Source organism: Struthio camelus, chromosome 20, assembly GCF_040807025.1.
Source record: "Struthio camelus isolate bStrCam1 chromosome 20, bStrCam1.hap1, whole genome shotgun sequence".
Taxonomy (NCBI): domain Eukaryota; kingdom Metazoa; phylum Chordata; class Aves; order Struthioniformes; family Struthionidae; genus Struthio; species Struthio camelus.
In genome coordinates, this window is record NC_090961.1 from 13098184 (window position 1) to 13118810 (window position 20627).

A 20627-nucleotide genomic window follows, 5' to 3' on the forward strand; every position below is an offset into this window, starting at 1 on the left:
TAAGTCTTATTACACCTGGCAGCAACACTATATGAATCCTCACATCTTCAGACTGCTGTTCAAAAGTTAATAAGATAATCATTATGAACCGTCCTTGAAGGATATGTGTATATAATTAAACTAAACACATTGATGCGAAAGCTGAGACACAGGGGGTTGATTATTTAAAATCTTAAACCTGCCCAGTGGTTTGCTATTTTCTTCAGTAATTTTCCATGCTATAGAACCTTTGCCATTCAGTAGTCTGTATTGTCCTTTATGATCTATAAAGAGAATTGAATTGTTCTTCCCCTTATCCCATGAGATATCCACCAAGAAGATGATATTAACTGTAGAGGGGAAATGATAAAATTGTTCAGACACAAAATCACCAAAATGTGAAAAGTTAAGAGAGTGAGAAAGAGGCGTATGTGCCTGTTGATCTCAGGTGGTGTATGAGAAAGTGGTATGTGTTACCTGCTGGTGGTGTCCCAGCTGTTCTAGCAGCTGATAATAATGGCAAACTCTCCCTGGACTTCCACAACAAGTTCACTGATGAGAGAGTTCCTTGAGATGAGCAGAACCGGAGTCCTTCCTGCAGGCCGCATTCCCACCTGCACTTCCAAGGAGTAATTTATCCCACACCAAGTGTGCAGGGTCTACAGTGCAGGATAAGTCACTTGCTAGAGGTGGCTGTCCCCTTCTATGGATGTGAGAGGAAATGTAGGTTGCTAATTTAGACAAGATGCCAGACTTGAGGTGTCTGAACCAAGGTTGGATAAATCTCACACATTCTCTCTTAGATGAAAAGTAGGTATTTATTTTTTACCTGTTATCCCATGTAAGTCAGAGGAGGACTTAATAACTTGCTAAATTGCTGGGCTTCTCAGTCTCCTTTGAAGCCCTTTTGGGAGAGGATGAATGCATACAGAGGCAGTTGGACCTTAAGTTGAGTTGAATTGGGAAATGGTGGCAGCTGGAATAACAGTGACTTTCCTTTCCTCCCCTTTTCTTCTTCCTCTCTTCCTCCCTCCTTCTAGGTGTTCTCTCTCCCTTATTTAGTGGAAGAAAACCTGACTGTGAGGAAAGAGCATATAAAAGAAGCAGGCTAGGTTAAATGTGCAGTTTAAAAAAAACTCAATTCTCTTACTCTGAGCAGCTCCACCAAAAAACAGCGGTGAGGTGGAACTCACACTTCTTGTTACCTAACCTAATTGTGGGCTTGTTCGGTGCCACGGTCTTCTGCTGCTTTCTATCTCCACTTCAGTCATGACTCCTACTCGCTAACGGAGGCTGAGAGCAGCAGCAGAAACGGGAAGTGGCTTTCAGTGAGAAAGGCTGGATGAGGAGGACAGGGTTTCTTGGTATGAGAAGGCAAGCTCATATGTGACTCAATTCTTGCAATTCCAAATCTACTTTCATATTTCGCTAGCCAAAATCTCACTTTTATCTGCCCTCAGAAAATTTCACTGACTCTTAAGCAAGATTTAGGGGTTGACCAGCACTTAAGTTTTGAAGCACTTCTTGGAACCGCCAATCATAAATTTCAGAACCTGACAGGAGGTGATCTGGTATAAAACAGATCTGGAACCTCACAAAAAATAAGCAAACATGTTAGACCGATCCACTACAGTTTCTTCTCAACTATATCCCTGCAAACTGTTAACACACAAAGCTGTGCATGTTAAATGGATGATTCTTCTGCTGAATCCCAGAGGTATCCCCATAAACTCTGTGTGTGTGTGTGTGTGTGTGTGTGTATTCCATTTAATTAGCTTTACTGGGAAAGGAAGAAGATGGGCAGAAATGGCATGTGCTTGAGGAAATTCAGTTTTATAGAGTAATTTCTCACACATGGGTCAGTATGCTCCAGTTTAACAAGCCTGTAGCTGTTATAGGCTAATTACTTAATACTCTTTGAAGACCCTATGAGAGGGACTTAGCAGATTTAAAAATGCAAGTTTCAGTCAGAACAGTTCTCAGAAACGAGGGAACAGACCCTAACTAGGTATGAAATAGTTTAGTCTATTTTCTATTGTGTTTTCACACAGCCAATATGCCACAAAGAGCCCAGTGGTGTTTTTTAGTGAAAATTCAGTGAGTATGAGGTGGAAACAGTAGTACTTTGAAAAGTACAACTGACCTCATATATTGGGCCTTAGTTTGTGTGGCAATAAAGCAGGTGGAAGAAGAATGGAGAAGAAATGGTAATTGATTGTATGGTTGAAAGACCTCGATAATTATTCTCCTATAGCAGCAGAATAAAGTAGCTGAGCACCTTACATCCTGAATGCTGTGAATGTTGTTTTACCTTAGCCCTTAATAAGGTTTTTTTAGCATAAACCAAGAGATAGTTTTCTCTCGATTTTGCCACCAGGTTACCTTTTGGTTTAACCATTAATTTAAATTTGGTGCAAATCTTGAATGGACCCCCAGAGTTCATTTGTGTGAGAAAGTGTTATCAGTGCTTTAGTGTTGAGGCAGTAGAGGGCAGACGAGGGCTGCTCAGCAATCTTTGCGTTTGCTCAGGTAAGTCACAACTGTCCTCAGACTTCATCAGGTCTGGAAGAGTTGGGAGCGCATCACAGGACAGTCACTAGGGAGAGCTCCAGCAGGAATGCACAAGGTTCTTTATGTAAAGTGTTTTCAAAATATGTTGTTTTGGAAAGAAATGAATGAGTGTTATAACTATATGGGAATGACTTTGGAAGGAGGATATTTCATTTTTTGTTGTTGTTGTTTTTATTTTTTTCCTTTTTCATTTTAAAACAGAGTAGAAGGTTATTGCTTTCCTTTACATTTGCTTTACAGGCTTTTTTTCCTCTACTTCCATGATGATTTTCCTGCAGAGTTTCTATAGTTTTTTTGTCAAATACCAGCACATTTTTATTTAGTACTGTATGTGAGAAGAACCTCTACACTCAGATATTGGAAAGGAGGAGCCTTCCACTCCTAAGGTTACAAAGTTCGATCCAGTGACTGCAAAGTCAAGCTGCTGAAGGACAAAAAAAGGGATTGAACATGCCAGGGTCCTTCCTTGACCCTTGCCTTGTCAGCTGTATTTTTACCTATTGAAGTACAGATTGTAGATGATCAGCTCTAGACCAAGACAAGCTGGACAGGAGCTCCAAGGTTTCCATCAGAAAAGCTTATGCTGTTCTTGCAGTTCTGAGTGTGAATTCACCATATGCAGACATATGTCTAAAGACCACGCTATAATGTTTTTTCTCCCTTAGACATAGATCTGAACCCTTGTGCCATGCTCTGTCCTTCCTCCATAGGAGGTCAGCTCCAGATAGCAGGGCTAGCAGGCAGCTCAGGAATCTTTGGCCAGTCTGGGGTTTTTGCTGTTTCCCCTTGCCTTCTGAGGACTGCTTACCCTGATCAGTAGTGGCACAGAGTATATTGCGAGAGACAAATGCATCTTAGAGGTTACAACAAAAAGGGTTTTTCTCAAGTCCTTCCCTACCCTCTGCTAACTCACACGTAGGGACTCCTCTCATAATATACTGAGAGACTAATGCATATCTTGCTTCTCATCAGACCCCCCTAAAAGAATCCCTTCAATACCCAGGTAAAAATCAAGGCTCCTTTACTTTGTACAAAGCAGTGATAAAGTATGCTTTGTCTTGGGATCTTCTGTTTTGCCAGGATGGGGTAAAGCAATCTCCTTGTGAATGGAAGTCAGGCCCTCAATGCAACTTTGTGTGTTTATGCCTCATAGAGAGGTCTCCATCCCGACTCAGTTGTGCATGACCTGGGAGTGGTAGTCGAGCACCGTGGTAGTCGAGCACCGCATCTAAAATTGTGTTGCACTGTGTCCCCAGCGGACACGTTTTACCTATGTTACACCAGTGAAATAGTTGTGTATTGCCTGCTTCAGACCCTGAGTGACAAGTAATTTCATTTTTCCTTCCTCTCTGCTTTAACTTTCTACTTAATGGCAGACAGCAAGTGGGAATTTTTACTTCTGAGTCAGTCCCAAATGTGAAACGTAGTTCAGATTAAGAACTGTTGTAGTAGAACTGCTAAGTTCTACTTAAGAATTAACACGTATCCGTAGGGGTATTTACGTAGTATCCTCATAGCACTTGTATTCCACTAGTGCTCCGTAATCCAATCATGATCCCAAAATCCTGTTACACAGACACTAAACAAAAGGATGGTCCTTGTCCTATAGAACGTTGTCTTTTGTTCCAGTAAACAGAACATTTTTCTGTTATTTCTGGTCTATATAAAATATATAACTTGTTCTTAAAGATCTGCAAGGTGGAAAATTTACAACCTCCCATGCAATCACTGCCAGTTCTTCTCTAGCCTTGCCACTAGATTTTTTTTTTAACTCTAAAAGGCCAACTGGAATTTCTAGTGCTATAAATTAGGTCCATTTCTAACTGCTTTATCCACCATGAATGTGTGGAACAGAGTTAGTTCATCCTCAGCTGGCATTTGTGCAATCAGTTATTTCTGCCTGTGTCATACCTACAGGTATCTTTCTTGAACAGCATCTTTTGAAGGGGGTGAGAAGTAATTTATCTACTGTCTCAAGGTGACTTTGAAGTCTAATGCTTGCAGCCCCTCCTTTGTAAGTGTAATAAGTATTATGTCTTCTGTCATTAAACCATTAATGAAAGTATTGCATACCATGTGGGATACAGGATGTACTCTTGTAAGGCCTCACTTAGTATGGCTTTAATTTTGAATGTAAACTACTGATAATTACTCTGAGATTTGTTTTTGAACAGTTCCTTGTCACTCTTTCAGTAATTTCATCTAGGCCATACTTTTTTCCCAGCTTGTTAATGAGAATGTTCATAAGCTCATAGGAGAACTCAGTTTGGAAGGGACCTCAGGTCTCTAGTCTAACCTTCTGCTCCAAGCAGAGGCAGCTCTGAGGTCAGACCAGGTTGCTTGGAGATTTATCTAATGTGATGTTGAAACTTCAAAATATTGCGTTTGACAACATAGAAAACCTAGCTGTAATTAAGATAGGCAACAGCTATTGCTTCATCTTTATTTGGTAGGCTGGTTACTGAGTCGTAGAAGGATATTGGATGGACGCGATTTTTTTTTTTTTTTTTTTTTTTTGGGCAATGCAGGTTGGCTGTTACATGTCTCTCTGTTATTTTGTAGGTGCTAATTTATTATTTGCTGCATTTTATTTCCAGAAAATCTTTTCTCCTTTTCCAAATATAGATTATTTGTTTGCACTTCTGCCAGCTTTCTCACCCATGCTTCACACCTTGTCAAAGATGACTCTTATGCAATCACAGATTGATTTCAGGAATGCATATAATGTATCTAAGTGTGCATGCTAACCTCTTCTTTCTTTCTCCAGCCTGAGATGTAATCACTTTGTTCTTTTTTGGTTAGTGCCTCTAGTTAGTCTTTTTCTAACGAGTGGTTGGCAAACGCTTTCCCTGGTCTTCCTTTTTCTACTAATAAATTTTGAGAATGATTTTCTTGCTAGCCTTTATGGCTCTTGATACATGCATCTCATATTTTACTTTGGACTTTCTGAGTTTGTCTTTATATGATTGTGCTGTTATTTTGTGTTTGACCTCGTTGCTACTTTTTGTATACTTCCTTTTGGTGTATGAGGTCAATAAAAGCTTCTGATTTAGCCAAGTTAGTCTCTTACTTCACTTCCTGTTTTTTCATAGCCAGCTCTTCTTAACTCCTTTTCCCCTTATAAATTAATTTTGCATGAAATCTTACTTGCCAATTTTCTGAGTTCATTCAAATCCATTTCATTGTTTCTGTTTTTCTGTTCTTCCTTTCCTAAGAGTTTTGAACTCTTTATTTCGTCTCTTACCAAATTACCTTTCATCCTCACACTTTCAGCTAGGCTTTCTCTGTTTTTTATAACAAAAAAAGCTAGAGTCGTACTCAGTTCTCTTGAGCAGAGAATGTCACAAATGCCTTAATCTTTCTCGTCTGTTTGTATTCCTCTGTCCTGCTTTCTCAACAGATAGCTGGCCATTTAAAATCCCTCAGTTCCTCCAAGTCCTATGCTTTGGACATTTCCTCTAGAGGCTCTCAAAAAGAAGCATTCAGTTGATCTTTTTTTGTGACCTGGAATCATCAAAGCATGCTGACTTGCTTTCTAAAGTGCTTTGAAACCTGTAATTTAGATGGTAACACTATTACATCTTATTTGTATCTTACTCTCTTTCCAAGTATTACTTTCTGTGAGCTGAGGGTCTTTCCTCAGGATGTTCAGATGAGTCAAGTCCTATGTGGGTAAGGATATGTTGTCACAGTATGGAAAATAAGAGCTTAAAGCAGTTCTATTTGAGGTGGGAATGTTCAGGTTACAAAGTGACCCTTCAGGAGACACCAAGAACCTGTAGTAACAAGAGCTACGTTAATTTGTAACCTTTCTGATTCCATCTTTTAGAGCCTGGTATTTGGAGATCTTTTTTTTTTCTTTTTCTTTTTCTTTCTTTCTTTCTTTCTTTCTTCTCTCAGATATTAGTCCTCTAGGCATGCTGTGTGTGAGAGACTAAGAGTTATGCTCTGAGGCCCTTTGAATCAGTAGCACAAATTTCTGTTGGTGTATGCAGATTCAAGGTAAAGTTTCCCTTTACTGTTTTCAGTTACTGTGTCTCATTGCTGGTCCTGCTCCTTCTGGCTGCCAGGTTGTTGATGGTTTCAGCCACTTAAACTCCAATGAAGGGTTTGGTTACATCTTTCCCTATGCATGCATACCAGCATCTGGCAAGAACTGACAGATATGTATGCTAATCTTAATGTATCTTATCTTCTGCATTTATCTCTGGTTGCACTGGATTTCAAAACAACATGCTATATGAACATCTTGATTTTTTGCCATTGTAATGAGGCATATCAAATGAGGATGGCAGTAGTACAAATAATAACAACAACTGTTGCTTGCTAGCTCAGCAAAACAATAGTCACCTCCCTCCGTGAATGGATATAGAATCTCCTTCATGGATACATATTGTTTTATCGGATAAACTTTAGCCACAATGCTGAGCCAAGTTTGAATCCCGGGTAACATGTTCAAAACTGCTTCAGTGAGTTAACAGCGCAGGTTCTATTTAAATCAAAATGAATGCAGCCTGTAGAAACTAGAAGTAGTGCCTGTATGGGGACACAACGTAATTAAAGGTGTGAAGTCGTTAACTGTGAAGCATATTGAACTGACAATTGGATCTTATCATTCAGGGGTAGTAGAACCAGAGATATCAGTAGCTGAGGATTAGCATTGCTAATCATTGTTTAAACTATAAATAACAGTTTAGATAAAATGAGAGTGTGTCTGTCCCTCATTGTTCTAAGTTTGATGGCATCCTGCTTCCATACACTGAGTTTGAAACTGGGGAAGTAAAAATGTAATGTCTAGACAGTAAAAATTCAAGAAGGTTCAGCTATGTTGCAAACTTAAATGTCTCTTTCCTTCTTTTAGCTCTCTGCCCTAATGTCATAAATCAGCGGCACTTGAGAACTCTGAATTATCTCTTCTACAAGAGGTTTGTTGAGGTATGTTTCTATAGTGTGCAACATGAGTGTGAATGATGGTTTTTTGTTTAAATGATATAATTGACATGATAGAAATACATTGATGGTGTGTGACCAAGTTCTTGTCATTATTATTATATAGAAATGCATTGGTTCTGCCATATGATCTCTTCTTTCTGTGAGTGATAATCTGTGTGCCCATTCATATTGTAATGATTGGCAGTCATGATTGCTCCGAGCTAGATGCTTATTCTCCTCAGCATCCTCTAGAGTGATCTGAGACATTTATTTTAGGGATGTAGAGGGGCCAGGGCATGCTCTCCATATGTTCAGTTTTTCTGGGCCATCTCAGCTAAGCAGATGCATTATTTTTCTAGCATTACTCCAATACTGGATAGAGAAGAGTGTTTTTGTTTTATTTTGTTTTGTTTTAAACCTGTCTTGTTTTCATCCCAGTTTTAATTGTAACCTGTAGCCCCAACTCTTAAGCATTCCAAATTACTGGGTTCTTTTTAGCTGCTGCTTTGCTTTGGTGCATGTGGCCTGGTTGTCTTTTTAGCATGTTGTCTGACCAGGCAGACTGTCAGTGCAGAGGGCTATTTTCCTTCTTAGCCCCTGGTATTGAAAGCACGTGCTGGTGTTGTCTCCATCCCCCTGTGCTTGTGCTGTTCTGATGTCAAGCTTGTGCTCTTCTAGTGGAGCTGGATTAGTAGATCATGCAGTAAAACTCACATATCCAGAGAAAATTGACTTCCCTATTGATAAGCGTGATGTGATCCATGGTACACTTAGAAATTCAGTAGCACCAGAGCATCCATCAGCAGGGCATGCCAAAGAAGAACGATCATTTCCAGCCTTGATGCTGTAACAGACTTTGACATCATCTTCAGCGGCCATACAAGCTCATAGAATCCACCAGATTTCTTCCTCCTATCCTAGTACAGTCATTCTTATCTTCTAGCCTTCATCTATGCTGCATGACAAAGCAAGACCTTGGTGTGTTGTTCCCCCAGCTCCTTTCTTGGGACCAATAGATTTCACATGGGTAGTCAAGACTGGACTTAAGACCCAGCCTAAAAAAAGTCCAATATAAAGCAAGAAAGAAAAGCAAGATTCAGTGCACCAACCCAAAGTCAGAAGGTCCTATACTATTTTGATGTTGATAAGCCCCAAATCTGCCACAAAAGCTTTTCTTTGCTGAGATAACAGCCTTGTCGCCACTGAGCAAAGTTTATAGCATTTTCAGCTCTTGAATGACTCTCCTCTGAGCTAATTTTACCTGTGTCTGGCCTCCAGGTCTTCTCTTTCCAAATATACTTGTACTCCTCCTCGGACAGTCAGATCTTGGAAGTAGGAAGATACCACTAATGCTTTCTAGGAAGCAGGTTTCTGTCAGTCAGTATTACTGCAGTATTACTTCACAAGATAGCCTGCCTGTGCTTTCCTGTCCCCTCTCAGGAGCATATTGAGCCAAATCACTGCCAATTGGATGCTCTTGTGCACCTTGCATTGGGGAACGCATTTCTCTGGCATCCACCATCATTCTATGCCTGGAGGCAGATTGTCCCAATTCTCATTCTGCCTCCTCTTTTGATAACAGCAGCTTGAAAGTATTGTTTCCAAATGTATTGTTTGGGCTGTGAAGAACAGGCGCGGCAAGAGACTAGGCATAGATAAATGTTTTCATCTATTGAATGCTGAATTATAAAGCCATATCTGCCAAACATGGCCGTGGACTGGTGGTTCACCTGCAGTTCATAGAAGATTTTTTCTCCCTATTTAATTCCTTTCTTGGAGTCTGTGGGGATGGCTGTCTCCATGGGCTAGCTGTTGAGATGAACAGCTTAAGGCCGTACTGCAAATCTTGAGGTAAAGGCAACAGTAATGATTCATGTGTCCCACTGGAGAAGGGCCTGTTACAGCTTGGCACAGCAATGTCCCTGTAAGAGCACAGCGTGAGTTTTGAGGCATTCAGAAATGATACAGCAACTTTGCAGTGTTGTTAAGGTAGATTTTTTTGTTTTTTGGTTTTTTTTTGCAAAGTTGTCCATTACCCAGCTCCAGACAATAATGAGCACTGGAGTAATGCTGGGTAGGGATCTGTGTTGCCTATATGCTTTGATTGCAGATTGACTTTTTGTCTTATGTTCTTTAGTCCAACATTTGTCTGATTTAGTTCATCTAAGCTGTGTTTTTCTGCCATGCCCTGCTTGGTGATATATGAGAAGCTGAGGTTTCCAGTGCATTCCAGAATGCATTCCTCAATCACAATTGATGCCAATGTGCAAGATGATGTGTTAAATTATTGTATTTTCCCTTTTTTAAGATGTCTCAGAAGTAACTTTGTCTTTTCAGAAAAGCATGACTCAGGAGAACTGGACGGATCATGTTCAGGTGAGTACAGACTTTCCTCTCTCATTTTCTCAGGGTTTATTTGCCTGGAGCTTATTTTAAGATTTTCAAAATATCTGACTGATATTATGTTTTTGACTTTGTCATAACTTTGTAAACATACAGCAAAGTTGTGCCTGAGGGGGAGAGCACAGAAGAGAGAATACATTTGAATTCCTGTTACGTATTTAAAAATACTCTAGTTTAGCTGTAGTATTTAGGTAACAGTATCAAATACGTTCTTTTACTTCCATGCACTTACTTAGACGCAAACACTACAAATATTGAGGTTGCTTAATTACAAGGTGGGGAAAAAAGAAATAATCTAAGGCAACTGCCAAGGCCTGTGACTAAATCTAGACAAATGTTAGGTTCCCTCTACATGCTCCACTCTGACAATTTTCAGCAAGTTTATTATATAACTGTTAGATATCTAGACTGCTATGTCTTGTACTGTAATACACAAGTAGTTTTAGTAACACAGGAAGAAAGGTCGCAATATTAATTTTTTTTCTGCCTGAAGTATAAACAGGAGCATTCAGACAGCCATATTTTGGCCTGATACTACAATAAATATGTGTGTGACAATGAAATATTAGGAAATTCCATGGTGACAGACCATTACTCATGATTTATGTATCCATGTCATCCCTATGGAGTTGCAACTTCATAGGGAGTATTTGCTCCATTTCTCTGACTCCTCTCAGTTTGAATTCAGCAGCCATTAAAAATTCCTGTGTCAGCTAGGCTCTCTCTCTGAAATCCTATTTGAATTATCAGTGTGGGCCTTTGAGTGGTAACAGCACAGTCCTAGGACTGGTGATCTCATGCGCTTGAGATCTCGTGCTGTAACCGTATGTAACAGCAAAATGGCTGCGTTGTAGGCATGAGACGTAACTTCTCTCTTTTCTGGATCAGCAGGAAAAAGGACAGTAGAAAAGGCATGAGAATGTGAGGTCTAGGGCTTTTTTGAGATCAGAGAGAGTTGATAACATGCCTAACAACCCTTCAAGGTAACTATTAAACCTACTCAAGTATCTTCAGTGGTGAATATTCAACTTCTGTGTGTCATTTTTCATACACATGCTAGAGGCCAAGTTTTGTGAGGAAAGGAAGGGGTATTGCCTCTTCAGCTCAGTGATCTTACCCGATGAATATAACTTGTGAGCGTGTTTGTGGGTTCCCTTTGATTTTAGTGGGGCTCTTGCAGACTTAAAAGCACAGGTGCCTTGCTGAATCAAGACCTGAGAGGGGACTAGCCATGAATTTGTGATAGATTTTTTTTTCACAACTTCTGGATGTACTTTAATGTAGGCAATGAAGGGATCTGTACTAGTGCTTTGGTAGATAGTGGGAATAACCCCCCAGCTGACCTATACGATTACTGAACATGTCAGTCACTTGTGGAGACAGCAGGCTTGGGAATAGATGCTCTCAGAGAAGTGCTGATGTTTGTTTGGGTAAGACACTCCCTCAACCACCCAGAGCTCAACTGGCTGGCAAACTGTGGCAGGAGGCCCTCTTTGCTCTGTCAAACTATTGCAAACGTACTTTCTGAGTGCTGCCAGTTTACCTGTTTTTGACAGCTGAGTAATTATCGCAAGGGTAGTGCTTAAACTTGTCTGTTATCAGTCCTGACTCTTAGCACTATCAGAGATTACTGTCTTTGGCATCACATTAAAGCAATTGAAATCCGTAGCTATGCATCTGCAGGAAACTGAAATAATCGCATGCGCAGATAAGCTGCTGCTTCACATTGTGAGCAGCCTGACTGCACTAAACAAAAAGGTTCTAGGCCTGCTTTGTTTTTTGGTGCAAAAGCCAATGTTGCCCAAGCCTTTTTCTTTTTCTTTTTCTTTTTTTTTTTTTTTTTCTTCTCTCAGTTTGGCTTTACTTGAGGGAAAGGTTCTGCTTTCCACTCCAATTTTCACCTATGACTGGACACATTATTGAAAAAAAAAAAAAAAATCTCTTAGGCTCTGCCTTGTGGAGCTGGGAGAGAGTTGAGGTTTAAGTGCCATATGTCCAGTTCCTATACTTGGGTCATGTTCAGAGGCCGTTTCTATCTCCCACACTGTGCCTGGTGATGCAATATTAAAGATGCATCGTGCTGAGTAGGAAGGAGAGAATGAGGTGCAGCGTGAGCTCCGGGTCACCTGCGGGAAAAGGATCCAAAACTCCCGAAAGACTCCACAATGGCAAACTCTGAATCAGAATTTTTTGGGTAAACATTTTCAATTTTAAGTCAAAAGAAGCTGAAAGTTTCTGTGGGCTTAAAGCCCATTTTTGTCCAATTCTATGCTGCAGCCACAGTTAAAGGCCTGGATTAAATTATGTAGATACCGAGAGCTGTGTTGAAAGTGAAATCACTCTCTGTTCAATGGTGGTGGCCACTGTCACATTCGGTATGGCGGATGATAGATGTTTCTGGGCTGGATAGAAGTTTCTTTTTGTTCACCCAAAGCAGTACAAGTCCAGAATTTTCCTCTTCCTGCCCTGTGGGATGAATCAAAGGTGTGATCCTGACTGTTCCTACAAAAGGCAGAAAGTCTATAGTTAATTGCATGGCCAAGAGAACCTGTTTGCAGCCCTGTAGCAAACTGGTTTTGTCTCCTCCTTGCTGCCAGCTCTGATATGCTGTCCAGTCTGTGGCTGAACTGGCAGAGATGGCAGCTGGAGGGAAAGCAAAGCGATCAAAACGTCTTCATACCCTAGGGAATCTGCCCTCATTACAGCTACAGATTAGCAAGCCTGGTTAGCCCAGGAGACCTACAGTTCATATCACCTTCTCCAAGCACAGGTACCTTGAGGGTAGAGGGAGGGGAAAAATACTTCTCTTTCACAGTGCCAGTTGCATTGCTATTCATTAGCTCGCCTAAACTGATTTTGTGAGCTGCATGGAAATGCTCAGGAGAGAGCGCCTGTCTTCACAAGCAGAGGGGAAGGTCTAGGATATAGATGTTAGATATGCAGTTAAAAAAAAAAAAAAGGCAGGAGATGAGCCAATTGGCTGCTTTGCTGTGTACCTTTCTGCTTCTATTTTTGCCTATTTAATATTTTAATAGCTTTAATCAGCTGCATAAGGATGATAGGATTTGGTACAGCAGTCACAAGATAGTCAGTATATGACACTATGTTCAGGAGTGGTCTTCCTGCTAGTGACCACAGGGAATTCTTGGTCAGTGACAAGAGAGGCTTTTTGAATGCTGATGTTTCCCTGGAAGTTCTGCAGGAAAAAATAATTTTGAGACTAAAAAACATGGATGTTATTTTTCAATTATCTTCCAAGCATTTAAAAAGTGAACACACATGGAACAGTAATAAATATGAGGAGCATAGGAGGGAAGCAACCCTGATCATAAACGTCACATCTAACGCTGCTTTTGAAGTTGTCTGAGGTACTTGCGTGAGGCTGGCAATACGACATAGGACCTACCAGAGAGTTCCCTTCTGGAATGGCAGCCAGAGGCCAAGGGCATCTCAAATAGCAGTAAATAGCTATGTGTTGGCTACCTGAGATGCTCCTGGTTTGGCAGAGATCTTGGGCTGGATACTTTGCTGCGCCACTTTCAGTCTGTGCAGTGTTCTCACTGATGTTTAGGGGGTGATCTTGCAAATGTGTCCCATCTTAGCTCAGTTTATTATTGCCAAAGTGCCTATCTCACGTGGAGTCATCCATGCCTCTTCAGATCTGGTCCAGCCCATGTTGAAGCTCTACTCGTCTACATGAGGGCCGAGTTGCCCAGGAAGCTCCGCCCTTAGCCTGCCCACAGGCAACAGTCTTAGCTCGGCAAAGAAAGGCTGGCGTAGTTTTAAGGTGTGTGGGGTGGGGGGAAGGGAGAACAACAGAATATTATGAGCATTTTCTGAACAGTTAGAGCCCAAAAGGCACGAGCTTGCCAGCAAAGTGATTCTAACATCCGGAGTATTTCAGCAAGAAGTAGCCTGGTTGTAGCAGAGCTAACCAGTCGATACAGTTTAAAGTGATTTTCAGAGCACTTTGGTCCACTGCTCCGGCATGTTTGTATGGAGTTCCTGCTGTGAAATTCCTTCTACCCTGGAGCAGAACAGGGTAACGGTGCAGGGCAATGTGGCTCTTCGTTTGGGGCAATAACTAGAATAGTGTTAAGCACGGTTAAAACTAAGTAGCTTATTTAGCTACTTAGCTAAATAAGTCGGCACATAATCACTTATTTTGCAAGGTGGCCAAGGCAGTGAGGTGGCAGATATTGTCCTACTGTGTTTTCTGACCTTGGATCAAGGGAGTCTTTATTGCTAAATGAAAAAGAGGTTGTGGAGTCTCCATCCTTGGAGATATTCAAAAGCTATCTTGACACAACCCTGGGCAGCATGCTCTAGGTGACTCTGCTTGAGCAGGGGCGTTGGACTAAATGATCTCCAGAAGTCCCTTCCAACCTCAGCCATTCTGTGATTCTGTGATAAAGCTTTCTCTGCTAGTTTCTGGAGTAGTGTTTGCATAGGGAAAACTATCCCTTACTTTCTCAAAAGTAAAATCTTAAACCCTTCCAAAATCAATGCTCGGAAAAGAGCTGGAGTTTAAAACAATATTACTTGTTCTTTGGGCACCCTTCATTAGCTGTGGCTCATCATCCATCCATCTCTTTTGCCAGCTAATGGTTGGCAGCAATCTGTGCTTCAGTTTGGCCTGTGTAACTTGAGAGAAGTGTACTGTGATACAGGACCTCGAAAACAGTCTGTTCAGGCCCCTGTTTTGCAGTTATTCATCCTGCTCTGGTCTTATATGAGAAGAAAGTAGATGAACTCTATTCACCATGTACAGCCCTGGGAGACTCTGCAGCTAATGTCCTCTCCTTCTCCAGCTCTGATGTTGATATAACTTGTTTATTTTAAAATTTCTGACCATAAAAGTCAAACACTGATCTCATAAGTCTCCTCTTAGCAACCAGGGGCGAGATGCTAGTAATTCATAGCAAATGTAAAACTCTAGTTCCACAAAAAATTCTAGGGTTGTTATTAATGATACTTTACAGATGTTCAGGACAGGCCAAGAGCTGCGTAGCATGTATTGCTGTTGCCAGGTAAGTCCTCAGATAATATTCGGACATATGCCCAAGCAATGAGCATAAAAATAAAGTGCCCCCCTTTATACATACCACATTTGAACAACTTTCACAATTCAATGCCATTAAAAACTCCTTACACTACAGCAAGGAGCTGATGGAATTTTACTTATTCAATCAGTTAACTTCTAAGTGGCAAACATCCTTGATGACTGATGCCAAGATCGTAAAGCCTTCTGTCTGTGCAGGAACCATTTCAACCTCAATTAAATTGTAATTACTTCTAGAATCAAATATAATAGCTATTCTGCTCAAGGAGGTTAATTTTTTAGGGGAATTTAATGGACAGAATGCTTTTTTTTTCCCCTAATCTTTGGTGGCCGGGACACCTCGCCAAAAATCCTACTCTGGAGATCTTTAATAAGAACAAGAGGTTGAAAAGGCTGCTTTGCAAATGTGCACATCTAATGTCCCTCACTAGGGCTCCTGAGTTCAGACAAACTTTTTAAATTGACTCAGGACTGGTTTGAGTACAGCAACATTCCTATAGTACAAGGAACTTAGTATCTATAGGGAATTAGGCAGTCTGTGCAATGCAAATGGGAATGATATTCAGGAGGTGATTAATAAATGAAATATCTTTCAGTATAAGTCTGCCTGTCAGATTATCTTTCAATCTGAGTGAATTATTTATTCAGCGATATAATGGTGTCTGAGTGATGAAATCCAAATCAAGACTGACTGTTTTCCTGGAAGGTAGAAACTAAAACTAGTTTAACCAGCTGTTGTGTGGAATCCCTTGCTAGTATCTACGGCCTCTTTTTAAGCAGGAAGTTAGTCAGAGGGTGATTGTTATTGTTCCTTCTGGCCTTAAAAGTCTCAGGGAGAATCATCAGCTGAAATAAATTTTCATGGTTCTTCCCAAGAAACTGCATCAATGTACTTGAACTAAGGAGCTGTCCCTTTTGAGTCTCGGTAGCTCCGAGTATGGGTGTGAATATATAAATATGTAGTAGCTACCAGTCACCTCAGGTTGTTTTGCTTGCAGCCTGCCTGTTAAGCTATCTGCAAAAGAGTTACATTTATCTTTCCACAACTTTAAGCAGCCTCTTTGTAGCTGCAATTTAAAAAAGAGAAGGGAAGATTCTTTTCCATTTCCGTTTTGAAGAATGGATGGTGTTTAGATCTGGAGCGAAGACAGGTTTAAAATCTGGTATCTGTATTGTGAAGCTAGGAGGGAGGGAATTGCTTTATATCAGCTGAGACCTGGCAGTCTTTCTTCTCCAAGCTTCCACTTGCTGCTCCCATTGCTCCTTTCATTTTGCTTCCTGTATTTTGTGCCCTGTTTAGAGCCTGGCCAGAAGTTGCGTGGTGGTGGGAGCATTTCCAGAGTCTCAGTTATGGAGATCCTTCTGCTTTTGCCCCGTGCCTTTTTTTTTTTTTTTTTTTTTTTACATTTACTATTCTGTCAGATGTCTCTGGAGAGTGTGTATAGCCACAATGTCATGTAAAAGTGTATTGTACCTAAGGGAATATTAAGCCTGGAGAAACAGGGCAATGAAAATAGCAGGCAAAGTACAGATTCCCTTCCATTTGTCAATTCAGTTTGTAAATGGTGTCATATGTTTGTTGATAGCTGAAATAACATCAGAAATGTTGCAAAGTAAAAAGACGTGCTGATAAGGCTGATGCAGAAAACGTGCACATCTGTGAATGTCTCGAGAAAAACATAATGTAATTCTTCAGTTGCGTTCTGTTTTCTGGATAGAGAGCAGTAAAACATTCGTCTGTACTAATGAAGTTAGCACCCATGGTCTAAAAGAAATTGGACCTTCTCATTTAACAAACCCACAGCTGTTGTGGTAGAAATACATGGGGAAAGCCAAACGTGCTGTGTTCCATGCCTTCACATCTAAAAAAGTCTAACAAAAGATGATATATACTGTTAAATGTAAATACCTCAGAGTACCTCTGGCATGGCTTAGAGAGGATTGTTTTCTATAAGGCCTGGAGGATTGCCATGCCTAATAATGACAGGAGTTTTATTTATAACAAATCCAGCCATTTCTAAATCAATAAATTGTACTTAAACACAAACATACTAATGAATTCTGGTGGAATATTGCAGTAGGAACAAACAAATATGTTAAGAGAAACTGCCAATTTTTTCACAACTATCTACCAAAATACAGGCTCCTGATTTCATTGTCAAAAGTATAAAAAATCAGCCACAAATTTCCATGGAGAGATGGAAGATGTATTTGCTCAATAACTTTGGAAAATCAGCTTAAGTATGGATTTACAGGGTCAAGCTCTGTGAACTCAGCAGAAGCTTATGGGAGTTGGGTATCCATTTGTTTTGGTGAGGTATTAGCAAATAATTTCTTAAGAATCTTTGAAAGCTCAGGACCTTATAAATATTATTTACTGGAGAGTGGAGAAAGGAAACTGGAGAGAAAACACTGAGTGGGGGGGGAAATCCTTTAAATTGCTTCAAAATGTTAGAGATACTTTCTGATCTTAAAAGCTTTCCAGCTAGCCAGGGCTAGCTTGCCGCTAAGCGGTATAATAACATTTCTGTCACTAGTACACATTCATCTGAAAGCACAACTTCATCAGAAGGAGATTTGGTATGGTATAAAAAGAGGGTAATTGGCTTATGGCTGTAGGTTGAGAGGTCAGTATTAGATTAAAGAGGAAGACCATCAGCCAGCCGTTAGACTCAAGTGGTGGGCCCTGGTGGTATGTTCAGCTAAAAGGGAGAAACTTGCTCCTGTGAACAATAGGAAGCATAATCATCCAGAAACGTCCTAGGAAGATGTGGGACGTCCTGGAGTCCAGGGTCCTTCAAAGCTACATCAGGAGTCCAATATATTGGTTCCCAGTATGCCTGCTACTGGCTACAAACTGCATCAGCTTTGTGTACCACAAAGAAAAAAGGTAGGCAATCTCATTCCTTTAGAACTTCAACAAATTCTTGTGTTACTTTTGCAATAAGACAAGGGGAATCTTATCAAGTGAACTAACATTAGACTCTCCAGCAGAAACAAGAGAAAGAAGATGATGGGCTGTTGAGCTTGTCTGCTTCCTGTATTAGTCAGGACAGAAGGAGAGGATGTTCACTGCATTTTGTAAAAGCAGGGGGCAAAGATGTCTTCAACAGGGCTCTGCAGGTATTCTGTTTGCAAGTAGGAGACAACCCTTACTTGCCGTTCTTTGGCATGAGGCTTAGTGCAATAGTCTTGTCCTTTGGTGGTTTATGCATGGTCGGGGCTGTTCAGATAGAGCACATTTGCCCAGTGCTAGTAAAGTTTTAAGTCTTGTACATATTCACATGCGTGCACAGATCCACTCTCGCGTTCTTACCCAGCCAACGGTAAAACTATCTGGCCATTCAATAATCATCCTAGATTATTTAAAAACCCTGTAATCGATCGGTACCTGCCTGAGTGCTCCTACAGATAGATATTGGGTTCTAAAAGCCTGTGCAAATCAGCTGCCTTTTCACAAAGATGTTTGGGCTATTTGCAATTGATAGTTTGGATGCATTATGCTGTCAGCCGAGATTAGTCCGCCAGTTCCCTGCCAAGAAGGGAACCACATAAACAGAGGATTGTTTAAAAAGAAAAAAAGTTCCTCTTGACAGCGAAGTCATGTAAATGGGAAGAAACAGGAAACTAATCTTCCCTTGTTCGCTCTGAAAGAATGCATATCTCTGAGGAATGTCGTAATTATGGATTTAGGAAATCAGTCCAATTTGCCAGGGTGTGAATTTCAAAGTTCATTCAGTCAACCCTCTCAAGCATTTCTCTTTCAGAACAAAAAACACCAGGAGTTTAAATGTACCAAAAGAGATTAAAGGAGAGAAAAAGCTACTGCCAAGTTTTTCTTTTGGTAAAGATCCTGCAAAGATACTTATTATTGCTTTGGCGATGAGCCAGATGAAGTTTCTGAATGGTAAAATAGAAAATACCCATGTTTTTCCTGTGGGCATCTATTTTTCATAGACTAATGATGTGAAGAGTTTGTGTTCCTGAGCGGATATTTTCATCATCAAGATTTTGCTTATGCCGTTTGAAGACTATCCTAAAGAGAAAGTATCCCCTACTGAGAATCCCATATTAACATGTTCTTAGAGAGAAAAGATCCTAAAGCCAAGATCCTAGCTATCCTAGACTAGAACAGATCCATAAGCATAGTAAAGCCAGTGAGCTTTACTAGGTGTGAATAGAAGGCTCAGTGAGGCTCAAGAAAATTAATGAAATAAATAGTCCACAGTTAGCATCACTGGAGAATTCCCGAGTGACCTGGGGAAGAGCTTTCAAAGAGGTCACAAACTCTCAGAAACCTGCTTAAGAGTGAAGCAGCAGAGGAAGAGACCCAGGAAATCTGATATGAGTGAAGCTCAGGGCTGGGTTAAAAATAATGCAAAGAAATTAGCTTCTCTTTTCTGTTCTTTGGCAATAAACAGAAAAGACTTTAAGCTAATTCCACTTGAAGAGCTTACAGGCCTTTTAATTAACGTAGCGATACAGCCGAGAACATGTTTTCATAACATGGACAGCTTGGTCCATGTATCTATTTTGAGTAGCTATTCCCACAGGAAAACTGCAGATCTGAGGGGAGGTGCCACATATGAGGAATAAGTCTGAGTGGAGTGACAATGTGTCCTGGTATATGAGGACCCCTGTAGAAAGCTATTGAGGTACAGCCACTGTTGCAACAGTCTGAGCCAGGACCAAGTCACAGGCGATTCCTGCTCTGTTACTTGGCTCTGTAACTTGGAATTTGACTGGCGTAAGAAGGATGGAATAAGGGAGAGAACGAGAAAGAGGTTTCTGAGGCTGTCCCTCCAACCTCTGGTCCTTTTTCCTGAAAAGTCTCCATCTGCTCTATCGTACTGAGGGGGGTTGGACTTGAGCAGTAAACCCTCCCACTCTTTTGGGGGACTGATTGCAATGGAATTTCACATCTTTTTGGAAAGGAAAATAGAGGTTATGCATTCTCATTATGTATGTGACTCGGTATGGGAATATTTACTTGACTGATTGGTTGGGTTAATTGGTATACTGGTTTAGCTCATTAAGGCTAATATTAGGGCTAACCAAAACAAATGGGAAGGCGTCATGGTGGCTGCAGTTCGTACACGTCCTGAGGAAATGATTAAGAGCAATCCAGCTAGTTTGTGTAACAGCAGTGGAGGTGGTGATGATGTTTTCATTGCTGCATATAGTGAGCCTGTACACATCTGCAGCTCTCGGAGTCCTGCAGGGTAACTGAAGTAGTGGTTTCATTCTCTGCTCTTGTTCCCTTCAATGTTGTTGCTCTTTGCCAGTCTGTGTGGCTGTTGCTCCAGTGCCTTGCTGTGCTTTTGTAGCTTGAGTGGAATTCCTGGGGACAGATCTTGTGGTAAGAGTGGATGTCATACATATGTGCTAAGTCGGATTTTAGAGTAATCTCATGTTTTGATAGAAATCCTTCAGGCAGCCTCATGGCCTGGTAGAAAGGACTGCATTGTCCTCATGCAGGCTTTCATGCTTCAAGACACAAAATAATAGAATTATGTAACAGTGATATTTGCAGAAAGTTTATGAAAGTGCTTGGCAATTGTATAAACCGTAGGCTTGAGAGACCAGAGGAACCTTGTCAGGTCATTTGAGGACTGGGTTCAGAGAAGTCCAGTATCAGTGCAGACCACCTAATGTGCAGTATATGATGGGAGCCCTCACT

General features: G+C 40.8%; 1 protein-coding gene across 20 annotated transcripts in view; it reads left to right on the top strand.

The window, feature by feature from the left end:
• Positions 1 to 20627, top strand: part of EXD3 (exonuclease 3'-5' domain containing 3) — a 340424-nt gene that overhangs the window by 118963 nt on the left and 200834 nt on the right. For all 20 annotated transcript variants that reach the window (XR_011135616.1, XM_068914390.1, XM_068914384.1 and 17 more), the window contains 2 exons: positions 7412 to 7485; positions 9820 to 9858. Coding sequence is in view for 19 of the 20 variants with exons in the window: in XM_068914390.1 (XP_068770491.1) it covers positions 7412 to 7485; positions 9820 to 9858 (113 nt within the window). In the remaining variant the exon portion in view is untranslated. The remainder of the gene's footprint in view (positions 1 to 7411; positions 7486 to 9819; positions 9859 to 20627) is intronic.